The sequence below is a fragment of the Hyperolius riggenbachi genome, chromosome 10 (assembly GCF_040937935.1).
Source record: "Hyperolius riggenbachi isolate aHypRig1 chromosome 10, aHypRig1.pri, whole genome shotgun sequence".
Taxonomy (NCBI): Eukaryota; Metazoa; Chordata; class Amphibia; order Anura; family Hyperoliidae; genus Hyperolius; species Hyperolius riggenbachi.
The window spans coordinates 67,007,749-67,019,618 of record NC_090655.1 but is presented as its reverse complement, the minus strand read 5'-3'; the positions used below and the strand labels follow the sequence as shown (position 1 = coordinate 67,019,618).

Sequence of the window (11,870 nt, the reverse complement as noted above, 5' to 3'; positions counted from 1 at the left end):
AATCGCTTCGAAAATGGTTCATGCAGCGCTTTTCAGATCGGAAAGCGAACACCCCAATATGAACTAGCGCAAAAGAAAGCATGGTGTAAGCACTTTCAGGGCTTACACCATGGTGTAAGCGCTTTCAGGGCTTACGCTCCGGCCCCGCCTCCTGTTCACTACTGGAATTTCAGACTTTAAAGTCTGAAAACCACTGCGCCTGCGTTGCCGTGTCCTCGATCCCGCTGATGTCATCAAGAGCGCACAGCGCAGGCCCAGTATGGTCTGTGTCTGCGCAGTACACTCCTGGTGACATCAGTGGGAGCGAGGACACGAGCGTGCAGGCGCAGTGGTTTTCTGATTTTAAAGTCAGAAATTCCAGAAGTGAACTGGAGGCGGGGCCGGAGCATCGGTGAGTGGCTGCACCAACACAGGATGTCTGCGGGGAACCGTTAGAAGCCCCAGGTAAGTTCAGCTCATTTTCCCCCGACCCCCCTACAGTATCCCTTTAACTGAGATGGATATGGAGGTTTCCTTTTAAACAATACCAGTTGCCTGGCAGTCCTACTGAGCTCTTTGGCTGCAGCAGTGGCTGAATCACACACCTGAAACAAGCATGCAGCTCTGACTTCAGTCAGAACACTTGATCTGCATGCTTGTTGAGGGGCTGTGGCTAAAAGTATTACAGACACAGGATCAGCAGGACAGTCAGGCAACTGGTATTATTTAAAAGGAAAAAAAATCCATATTCTTCTCAGTTTAGGTTCCCTCGAAGTGTTTCCCTCCCCATATTGGTTGTAAATTATTTCTCTGCACTTCTTATGAGCTCTGCGCAGGTGTTGTCAGCATTTACAGAGTAGGGAGGTACAGGATAATCAAAAGACAATTTCATATCAAGATTTTTTTTTTTTTTTTAAATAAGTCACTTCAGGTGTCATTTAATTGTGCATCAAAAACTTTTTTTTAGTTTGGAAAGTTACAGGTTTCCTTTAAGGTAGTGATCTGCAAACTTGGCCCTCCAGCTGTTAAGGAACTAAAAGTACCACAGTGCATTTGCTTTTATGAATCATGACTGTGGCTGTCACTCCTTCAATGCATTGTGGGACTTGTAGTTGCTTAAAGTAGATCCGAAATGAAAAACTAACTATAACAAGTAACTTGTCTATATATAAGCTTAGATAGTTTACACAGCATATCTAGCTGCAAACAGCTTCAAAATTTTATGATTATTTATTCCTGTGATACAATGAGGGCAGCCATGTTCGTTTTTTCACATTGTCACTGGCTGAGGGCTGGAGATGCTATTAGCTTGCCTGTGTGTAAATTCAGTCCCCTCTCCTCCGCCTCTGAAATCAATGGCTAGTAACCTCCTCCTCCTCTTCCTCTTCCTCCTGCCCAGACTGAGCTCTCATAAGCCCTTGCTACACTGCCAAAGCACAAAAGGAGCTGTGGGCGAGGCTTGTTTAGTTTATAGGGAATTAGAGTATTAAAACAAAAAAAAAAGTATTTGGCTTGAGGAATGCCCTGTAAACTATATGAAAGGAACACAATCATGCAATGAGTAAAAGCTTATCTTGGATCCACTTTAACAGCTGGAGAGCCAAGTTTGCAGATCACTGCGTTAGGGCCTTTTCCATATCTTTAGAAAATCCCACCAGGAGACGCCACACTCTTGACAATTGTTCTGCCTCCCTCTTCCAGCTGCTGCAACTTCTCTATAAGACAACAGATGTGTCTATGGGAAACATCTAATGCCTTGAAGCTGAAGTGCGGTGACCAGGATAGTAGGGCAGAATGATGGGCACATGTGTGACTTTATAACACAAGTATCCAACTCCAGTCTTTGGGGGCCACATCCATGCCAGTGTTTAGGATGGATTGAGAAATGAGGAAATGTGCTCTACTTGAACCATACTTTTCCTGATTTAGTCCCATCAATTCATTTGAGCTGTGCCAAAAATGTGTGAGGAACTCGGCCCTTGAGTTTGACTTCTCTGCAAGCTGAGACTTTCTAACAGAAAATACAGAGAACGCCTTTGAGGAGGTGCATAATCGATCCTGCCATGGTACGAAGACAGGTACTCTTGTTCCATCCATGGTGACCTGACAGCCTTACAGATTCCTTCCTACTTTTTCCACAACTAAACTACAATTTAGATCGGAGTAACACTTAACGGTCATGCTTGCATCATTCTTTTGTACAGGATAAAGAAAAACATTTGTGATCGATTTTCATTTAAAAAAAGTTTGTAAATCCATTTGTCAAGTAAAAGCCAAAGTTCCGGACTTTGCACACCTTAAATGGGTCAGTGTAATGTACATGATTGTGGTAATACTGTTTACTCTTTTTACCACGCGGGTTATGTAAACTTCATCGGATTTAACCCCTTTCACTCCTTCCGCAAAGCGGTCGCTAAAGAATTAAAAAATAAAAGGTCCGTCTTCGTATGTGCACAAGCTAGACCACAAATAAATTGCAAAGAAAGTCCACAATATTAAAAGTCCTGTAAAACTCTCAACGTAACGGAAGAGATGAAATCCACCATGGGGGTTTCTCCTGCGTTCTGGGGACGGGGCCGTTTGCCTTGTAGTAAAGTGTCGCTGTGCCCGTGCAGGAGGTGAGACCTGCGGACGAGCGCCAGGCACCATTACAGACGTTGGCGATATTCCCTTCTTTCCAAGGTTAAGTCCTTCTGCCATGATTAAAACAAATAAAAAGAGAAGATTTGGTCTCAAATGTGTGACTTCATGGGGGGCGGCTGTGACATCAGGGGGTGGTGGAGCTGTGAAACTTGACAAAGGCGATGGCTGCCAATTCTTTACAGAACTCCTCCAGAACGATCACCCCTTCCAACAAGGTCATGTGGTCAACTCTGGAGAGGATGGAGAAGACAAAGCGAGAAGAGAGGGAAAGAGAGGGAGGGACAGAGCAGAGGGAGGGAGGAGAGGGAGGGAAAGAGCAGAGGGACAGAGCGAGGGAGGAAGGGACAGAGCGAGGGAGGAAGGGACAGAGCGAGGGAGAGAGGAACAGAGGGAGAGAGAGAGGAACAGAGGGAGAGAGGGAGGAGAGGGAGGGACAGAGCGAGGGAGGAGAGGGAGGGACAGAGCGAGGGAGGAGAGGGAGGGACAGAGCGAGGGAGGAGAGGGAGGGACAGAGCGAGGGAGGAGAGGGAGGGACAGAGCAAGGGAGGAGAGGGAGGGACAGAGCGAGGGAGGAGAGGGAGGGACAGAGCGAGGGAGGAGAGGGAGGGACAGAGCGAGGGAGGAGAGGGAGGGACAGAGCGAGGGAGGAGAGGGAGGGACAGAGCGAGGGAGGAGAGGGAGGGACAGAGCGAGGGAGGAGAGGGAGGGACAGAGCGAGGGAGGAGAGGGAGGGACAGAGCGAGGGCGAAGAGGGAGGGACAGAGCGAGGGAGAGGGAGGGACAGAGCGAGGGAGGAGAGGGAGGGACAGAACGAGGGAGAAGAGGGAGGGACAGAACGAGGGAGAAGAGGGAGGGACAGAACGAGGGAGAAGAGGGAGGGACAGAACGAGGGAGAAGAGGGAGGGACAGAACGAGGGAGGAGAGGGAGGGACAGAACGAGGGAGGAGAGGGAGGGACAGAGCGAGGGAGAAGAGGGAGGGACAGAGCGAGGGAGGAGAGGGAGAGACAGAGCGAGGGAGGAGAGGGAGGGACAGAACGAGGGAGAAGAGGGAGGGACAGAACGAGGGAGAAGAGGGAGGGACAGAACGAGGGAGAAGAGGGAGGGACAGAGCGAGGGAGGACATGAGAGTAGGGAAAAAGTAAGAAAAAGAAAGCAAAGAGAAAGAATAAAATGAAAGGGGTAAGGAATAGAGAAAGAAACAAAGGAAGAGAGGGGTATTGAGGCAAGACATATATATAGATGCCAAGACAAAAAGGTACAGAAAAGGGAAGGTAGACAAAGCAAAGAAAAGGGTTGTAAGGGTTTAATGAAACTGATAAAATACTCACACAATACATAAATACAAAAATAAGAAAGAAAAAAAGGTGAGTGACATTTTATAGTATGACACAGCTGCAATGATACGAAGCTAGTGTGTATGTGGAGGAGTGGAGGATTAGATATTATGGTATATATATATATATATATATATATATATATATATATATATATATATATATATATATATATATATATATATATATATATATATATATATATATATATATGTGTGGTGCGTGCACATGAGGAGTGAATGGTTATTTGGGAATGTATATGGTGTTTGGGTCTAGGGGTGGATTAGGTGACTTACAGTGTGGTATTTATGGCAAACTAATAGGAGGGGGTGCACTATCACGTGGGCATTAGCATCCGCTTCAATTTTTACAAAGGAGGGTCTGGTAGAAGGAAAATTCCTTCTTAGTTCTGAGACCTGTCATGTGATAATGCAGCACTGAGGATTGTCTACTTTGTTGGTTGATGGGAAATTATCTGCAGCCTCACATTCTCTGCTCACTCAAACCTGCTCCTTCTGACCAAACACTAAGCATCCACAGTTCAACGCACCCAGGGAAGAAAAAATGAACACTGCAGCTTAATAAAGAGACACTGAAGCGAGAATAAATCTCGCTTCTTGTCTCATAGTCAGAAGGGGCATGTGTGCCCCTGCTAAACCACCGCTATCCCGCGGCTAAACAAGGGTCCCTGACCCCACAACCCCCCCCCCCCCCCCCCTGCAAAATCAACGACCAACTTGGTCGTAGATTTTGCTGCTCTTCAGGCAGGGCTAACGGCTGCAGCCCTGCCTCTCAGCGATGTCTATCAGCGGCGCATCGCCGCCTCTCCCCCGCCCCTCTCAGTGAAGGGGCGGGGGAGAGGCGGAGATACGCGCTGACAGACGCACGTGAGGCAGGGCTGCGGCGGTTAGCCCTGCCTTAATCCGGAAGGGGGATGCACTGCTCGGAGGGGATTTCGGGGGGTAAGGGACCCCCGTTTAGCCGCGGGATAGCGGCGTTTTAGCAGGGGCACACATGCCCCTGCTGACTATGAGGTCTGAAGCTAGATTTATTCTCGCTTCAGACTCTCTTTAAGCCATGTAAATGCTTTTAATCACTGTCACCTGGCAGGAAAAGGGAGTCAATGCCTCCAGGCTGTACAGACATGTCACCAGCCTCCAGGTTAACACCACATTCTGTTGCTATGGAAGTAAATGAAGAAACAGTGTATGCAGGGGTTGCTACAGATCCGGCAAGCAAGTTCAATAAATTATATTGTTAAAAAAAGTTCCGGCACCCTAATCTTTAGGCGACTCCCATGCCCACACACCACCTGAGGTAGCCTTTATCAGGCGCCTCATACAAATGTAATCTGGTGTGTATGCATGCACAGGTTTCCTCCTATATTTCTGAGGCAAATTGTTACAGTTTGAGTAGCGTATGAGCAAAAGCTAAAGACGAGAGAGCAGAGCTATGATGCAGGGAACTTCCCATCAGACAACAAGGTAAGAAAATCCTCAGTTGGAATTATCAAGACAGGGTTCCATTAGAGCCTGGAAGTAAACCTTTTTTATAATCAAAATTCAAACCTTTGCTTTATTTCAATATTTTTTTTTTCAGCTCTACATGTGGCAGCTGAATTATACTGCAGGATCACCTGCATTCAGATAAAAGTCTACAGATGTAGGAGAACTGTCGCCCGGCACAAATTGAGATTTGATCCCTAGGTTGACAGTTTAGGGCTGAGACTGTAGGTGAGTGAGGAGTCACTGCTGAAAAGGGGACAATGTTCTGTGCACGGCTTCCAACAGGCAGGGTGAGTGGGAATAACAATGAGCTTGGGGGTTGCTTTAGGCGAGGTTGGGAGGGGCTTCTGTGAACACGCTAGATTCTTGCCCAAGGCGGTCTTTACCAGCCGCCTAGGCGGAGTTTACTTTAGCATGTGTAAGTAACTGTAGAGTAGTGACAAACAGGAAGGGGAGGGGAATAATCTGCCTGGAAATATAACCCCTTATGGCCAAGACAAAGAACTGCACTGGATACAATGGTAAGTGAAAATGCAAGAGGTGTGTCTTACATCGGTCCATCCGGCTCCAGGCCCAGCAGCCTCTTCCTTACAAGCAGGAGCTTGGGGGTGAAATCAGGAATCCGCTGGATTCTCACCATGAGATCTCCCACCACCTGGGAGAAGAAAGGAACAATGTTTTTTTTTTACCGACTCATGCCATATTAGATTCACATTGGATTATAGAGCACCACAGAATGAGTGATACAGCCGAGTCACCACCCCCTTCCTCCCTCCGCTTTCTGCACAGGTAAACTGGGAACCAGTATTATTCAATTGGCTAGTGCACACTTGAATGTGTTGCTGCAAATAAAAAACAGCAGTGAAGCACTGCAGCATTTTTCTCCATCAATTACATTAGCGCCTGTGATAAAACATGCATAATTTCACACATACAGACACATGGTGGCAAGAAAACACATATAGAAAACTGACAGACAAGTGTGCTCCCAGCCTCAGCTTATTACACTCAATCTGTCCACCTCTGATGGAGCAGAACTGGCTCTGCAGACTCCTCCAGCATCACTACAGTACACAGCACCTGGGGACGGGTAGAGAAGCTGCGGGCTGGGCGTTGTACACAAGAGTCTACTACACACTGAATAGGGACCATCTACAAATCTTTGTCTGCAAAACTTTGTATGATTTGTTATCAGTGGCTGAACAGATGCAGTCATTAGAATAATTGTGCAGAGAGCAGAAAGTTTTTTTCTCTCTGTGCCACTGGTTGTCAGTTTCTTAGGACAGGGAAAAAAAAACTTCCCCATGGGGCCCCCTGTGGCGTCTGGGGCCCCCTGCTGCTGCATCCCTTGCAGGGTCTATTGTTTCGCCCCTATTCACAAGACCATAAAAGAGCTGGTGTGAGGAAGGATCTGTGCCCACCAACCATGAAAAGGACCTTTCGGTCTTCTACAAAAAGAAAACATCTTTTGTACCAAATGATAAGCTGCTGTCCATTTATTAAGATCCATTTAGAGACAATACTCACCCTGACAATGACAGAGAAGAGAGAGCGGCACCCTGAGGCCAGGTTGACGTAGGGGTCCAGCAGGTACTCGTGGATGTGAGGGTGAGGGAAGAGAGACAGCTTGGACAACACTGATGTGACCTGCAAGTTTACATCATAGGGCTGCAGGAAAACAAACATATATTCAGTAATCCCATCTACGCAACCTCTCAAACTTGCTTTTCTAACATGGCCATATTTTAGCATCATGTTTAAAAAAAAAAAAAAAAAAAAAAAAAAAAAAAAAACCAATGGCACCAAAGTGAAGCCAACACATGCTGCAATAATGCTTAACCACTTGAGCACCACAGGTTCATAGACCCCTAGTGACCAGGCAAATTTTTTTACAATTCAGCACTGAATTTTTCCTCCTTTTCTTGCCACTAATGGAGGATTTTTTTGGTGGTCTCTGATTGCTGCTGCATTTTTTTTTAATGAATTTTAATAGATTTTTTTTTTTAAATTAAAAAAAAATCCTATTTTTTCCCCTCCCCCTAAATTGGCCCTGACTGCGCTCCATACACTTCATTACCCGATGCCTATGAAAGGGATTAGATTGTGAGCCAATCAGAGAGACAGCTAAGTGACAGGGCTGTCCCCTGTACAGCTAGGTCACTAGGTTAGCTAGATCGCAGCGCTGTACAAATGTTTGTGTCTTTTTTTTTCCCACATTGCAGCCTGCCAGCTCTGATCGGGGCTGTCAGGCTGCTATTGGATCCCCACTCTGTATTTGCAGGGAACAGCTATGAGCAAGCACTCGTTCCCTACTAATCCTCACCCCTCACTCTTGGCCGTCCCAGGAGAGCCACTCTGCGGCCGCCCATCGGCGTTAGGCGGTCGCATAGTGGTTAAAGGCAGCCTAAATTCTAAATGCCACATATATTTACACTAATTACTAGCAAATAGCAATACAAAGATTTTTTGATCTTTTCATTTGTGTGAAAAAAAGTGATTTATTTAATTTAAGCGTTTATATAGCGCCAACATATTACGCAGCGCTGTACAGAGTATATTGTCTTGTCATTAACTGTCCCTCAGAGGGGCTTACAATCGAATCCCTGCCATAGTCATAGGTCTACGTATGTATCGTGTAGTGTATGTATCATTGTCTAGGGCCAGGGGGAAGCCAATTAACTTATCTGTATGTTTTTGGGATGTGGGAGGAAAGCGGAGTGCCGGGAGGAAACCAGAGTCCCCGGAAGAAACCCACACAGACACGCTGAGAACATACAAACTCCTTGCAGATGTTGACCTGGCTGGGATTCGAACTGGGGACCCAGCGCAGGAAGGCGGGAGCGCTAACCACTACGCCAACGTAATGCTCAAAAAATGACAGAGAAGAGTTCTCACTGCAGGTATTACTATGGAGGGCTGTGTCCAGCACATCCATCATACAGAGACAGTCCTCACTGGCTCTAAAACTGTGACTAAAATGAGTTCAGAATGATAGAAAGCAAAAATATACCTTTAACCACTTGTCGACCGCCCACAGCCTATGGGCGGCGGCAAAGTGGCCCGCAGAACGACCGCAATACGCCGATCGATGGCGGGTCGTTCTGCTCATTCCTGCCGTGGATCGCGTGCATCCGCCGGCAATAGGCTCCCTCCACCCGCGACGTCAACCCGCCGGCCGCTCGGAAGCGCCGGCAGGTTGTTAACCCCCGATCTGCCGCAATAAGTTCGTATAATACGCTTTGTATTGTATACCTATATATGGACCTAGCTAATTTCTGAAGGGCTGGGAGGAAGGCAAGTGTTATAGGCTAGTGCTGAACTAGTCGGCATTAGCCCGGTAGCAGTAGCACAGGTGCTTCTTTTTGAGCATTTCATCCACTAGATCAGGGGTGTCAAACTCAAATACAAAGTGAACCAAAAACCTAGACGCTAGCCAACCTTAATGTCTACTGGCCACCTTATAAAAAGGTCCCTGGTGTCTAATGGCCGCCCCCCCCCCCCCTGCAACGCAACTCCCTGGTGCCTAGTGGTTCTCCTCTCTCCCCATACAGTTCACTAGTGTCTAGTGGTCCTCCCTCCCCTATACAGTTCCCTAGTGTCCAGTTCTTTCCCCCTACCTCCTCCTTATGGCTTCCCTGGTGTTCTAGAGTTTCACCTCCAATATAGCTGTCCTGGTGGTCTAGAGTGGGTCAAACATAATGCAAAGTGGGGAACCCTCTTGAGGTAATGGCTCTGAGGGCCAGATTTGGCAAGCGGGCCGGAGTTTGACATGTATGCACTAGATCTTCTTGGTTGACCTGAGGAAAATGACGTTTGCTCCACAAAATGCAGAGTCGTGAGACAATTATAATAAAAACCCTTTTCTTAAAAGGACAATTGAAGCGAGCAGTACTGTATACGGAGGCTGCCATATTTATTTCCTTTTAAGCAATACTAGTTTCCTGGCAGCCCTGCTGATTTATTTAACTGCAGTAGTGTCTGAATAACACCATAAACAAGCAGGCAACTGGTATTATTTAAAAACAAATAAATATGTCAGCTTCCATATCCCTCTTGCTTCAATTGTCAGGCACGTCTACCACATATTCTACTTTGAAACTATTTTTAATTGTTTTATAACCCTTGGTGTCTCCCATACACCATTTTGGAGTTTGTATAGACAGAAAGGCTCTGCCATGGTTCTGTAGAATGCTTGAGGGAGAAGCTTAAAGTGAAACCGAGGTGAAAAACTGATGAGATAAACAATTGTATTTATCCTCCTACTCCTAAGAATGACTTTTGTTAGACATCCCAGGATTTTATTTTATATTTAAACATTTAAAAAGTAGATTGAATGTTTTGTTGTCTCTGCTCAGTTGCAGTCTATCAAGCGCCCCTAAATGAAAAAAACACATGAACTATATTGACCCTTTTCTCTCTCCCTCTGCTCTCAGAAATATGTAGAAAAAATAGCTCATCAGTGATGTTTACTATATTCCTGACAAGCTCCTGACAAGACAGAAGTTGTCACTTCCATGCCTATAAATTAACTCTTTCAGGTAGCAAAATAAAAAAACAGCCTGGTTATTAATAGGTTTAGTACTGTAGATAAACATGTTTATCTCATCATGTCATGTCGCCCCGAGTACACTATAACTGATTTGTGACCGTCAGGCTCTGGACCTCTAAAGACTTTTTTTTTGTGACCACTGCGATTAACTCACAGTGAGCACAGGGTCAGGAGCCAATGAAATTAGCATCTGACCATGGTGGACCATGGAGCTAAGATGTCATCAGACAGCTGAGTTTAGTAACGGCGGGACGCGCTATTGTGGTACATATGATGGAGCCGGTGTAGATAAACTACGCTGAGCCAGGCTTAAAGGAAATTTTAAGTTTTAACTTTCTAGCTACTTTCCGGGTGCTTCTTCCAGTCCCCTGATGTCCTCCTGTTCACTCGCTGTCATTCATCAATTCTCCCCCTCCAAATGCTGCATGCGCAACCTCTCCATCATACTACAGTCTCTGGGAGAATTCTGCACGTGCGCAGTAAGTAAAAATTGATACTGCGCATGCGCAGAATGCTCCTGGCTACGGGGAGCATGTGCAAGTCCAGGGCTGCACATGCTCGTGTGCCACACCTGGTCAAGTCAACCAATTTTCAGAAGGAGGCAGCAGCTAAACAGAGCAGCGCGGAGTGAAGGTGGGAGACCCAGAAGGACTAATCTAATATAGATAACAGCCAGATGCTCCCCAGGATATGGATAAAGGAAGGCATTTTTGGAACCCCCCCGCGGATTCAGATAAAGGAAGGCATTTTTGGAAAACTTTCGAAACCATCAAATAATAAAGCACACAAAATAAAGCACAAGATGTGTGTAAGTAATTACGCCTTACCTGGTCAAGTATCCTGCCCATACGATCAAACAAGACTTTGAGGAAATGTCCCTCGAAGAAAGGAGCCTCTAAATTGCACTTCTCAATAGCCTTAGCCGTGCCAGGCCATTCCCACCGTAGGCAGATTGCACAGTAATCCCGGAACTGCACCAGAGACATTTACAATCTATCAGATCAGACTAATTTGACGGGACTTGAAGGCATGACCAAGTGTTAATGATGAGACCACTTACCTGTCTGTGGGCGTCCCTGAGGTAGGTGTCATAGCCGGTGCCCTCCACGTAGTACGAGGACTTGGCTTCATCAGGGACCAGGCAGAGGAAACTAAGGAAGCACAAAAGGGCTTTATTATCCCAGATTAAAACATCCGATTGCACCTTATAGTAAATTGATTATCGAGCACACTGGAGGTAAAGCAAAAATGTAAAGTACACCTGAAGTCTTTCGGGAACAAAAAGTTACTTACCAAGGTAGAGGGAAGCCTCTGGATAGTCTATTGGCTTCCTGTGTCCTCCTCCACACCTCCCTCACTGGCCATAACATCTGATTATTTGCAGCCACGCTCCCCATCGTGTACAAATGCAGCCGTACAGCACAATAAGCTGCAAACGCTTGTTCACGAACAGCTCTGTGCTACTGTGCAGGCGTGGCTATATTCACGCAGGTGATTACAGCTGTGCATGTTCATGAAGGTGGCGTGGCCACAAGCTTTTGTCAGACATATTCAGAAGGTTCATGTGTGGCAACGGTGGGGTCGAGGATGACATAGAACACATCTGGACTAGCTAGAAACTTCTCTGTACCAAGGTAGGTATCTAATTCCCCCCCCCCCGAAATATATTTTTCAGTGATACGTTTAAAAAGAAGCTTTAGCGAAAAGGGGGGGAAACCCACAATACAGTGCAAAGTGAGAAGTTAAAAAAATAGAAGAGAGATTTGGTTATTATCTATAACTACACTGCCTAATCTATAACCACACCTCTAACATTGCTAATAGTTTTTTTTTTTTATAAATATACATATGCACACAGC

At 46.1% G+C, this 11,870-nt stretch overlaps 1 protein-coding gene across 1 annotated transcript in view; it reads right to left on the bottom strand.

The window, feature by feature from the left end:
* Positions 1 to 262: 262 nt before the first annotated feature.
* FHIP2A (FHF complex subunit HOOK interacting protein 2A) overlaps positions 263 to 11,870 on the bottom strand; it is a 48,316-nt gene continuing 36,708 nt past the window's right edge. The window contains exons 13-17 of the mRNA XM_068258526.1: positions 11,072 to 11,162; positions 10,839 to 10,982; positions 6,990 to 7,130; positions 6,014 to 6,117; positions 263 to 2,852 (exon numbers count right to left, since the gene is read on the bottom strand). Of these exons, the coding sequence (XP_068114627.1) occupies positions 2,747 to 2,852; positions 6,014 to 6,117; positions 6,990 to 7,130; positions 10,839 to 10,982; positions 11,072 to 11,162 (586 nt within the window). The 3' untranslated portion in view covers positions 263 to 2,746. The remainder of the gene's footprint in view (positions 2,853 to 6,013; positions 6,118 to 6,989; positions 7,131 to 10,838; positions 10,983 to 11,071; positions 11,163 to 11,870) is intronic.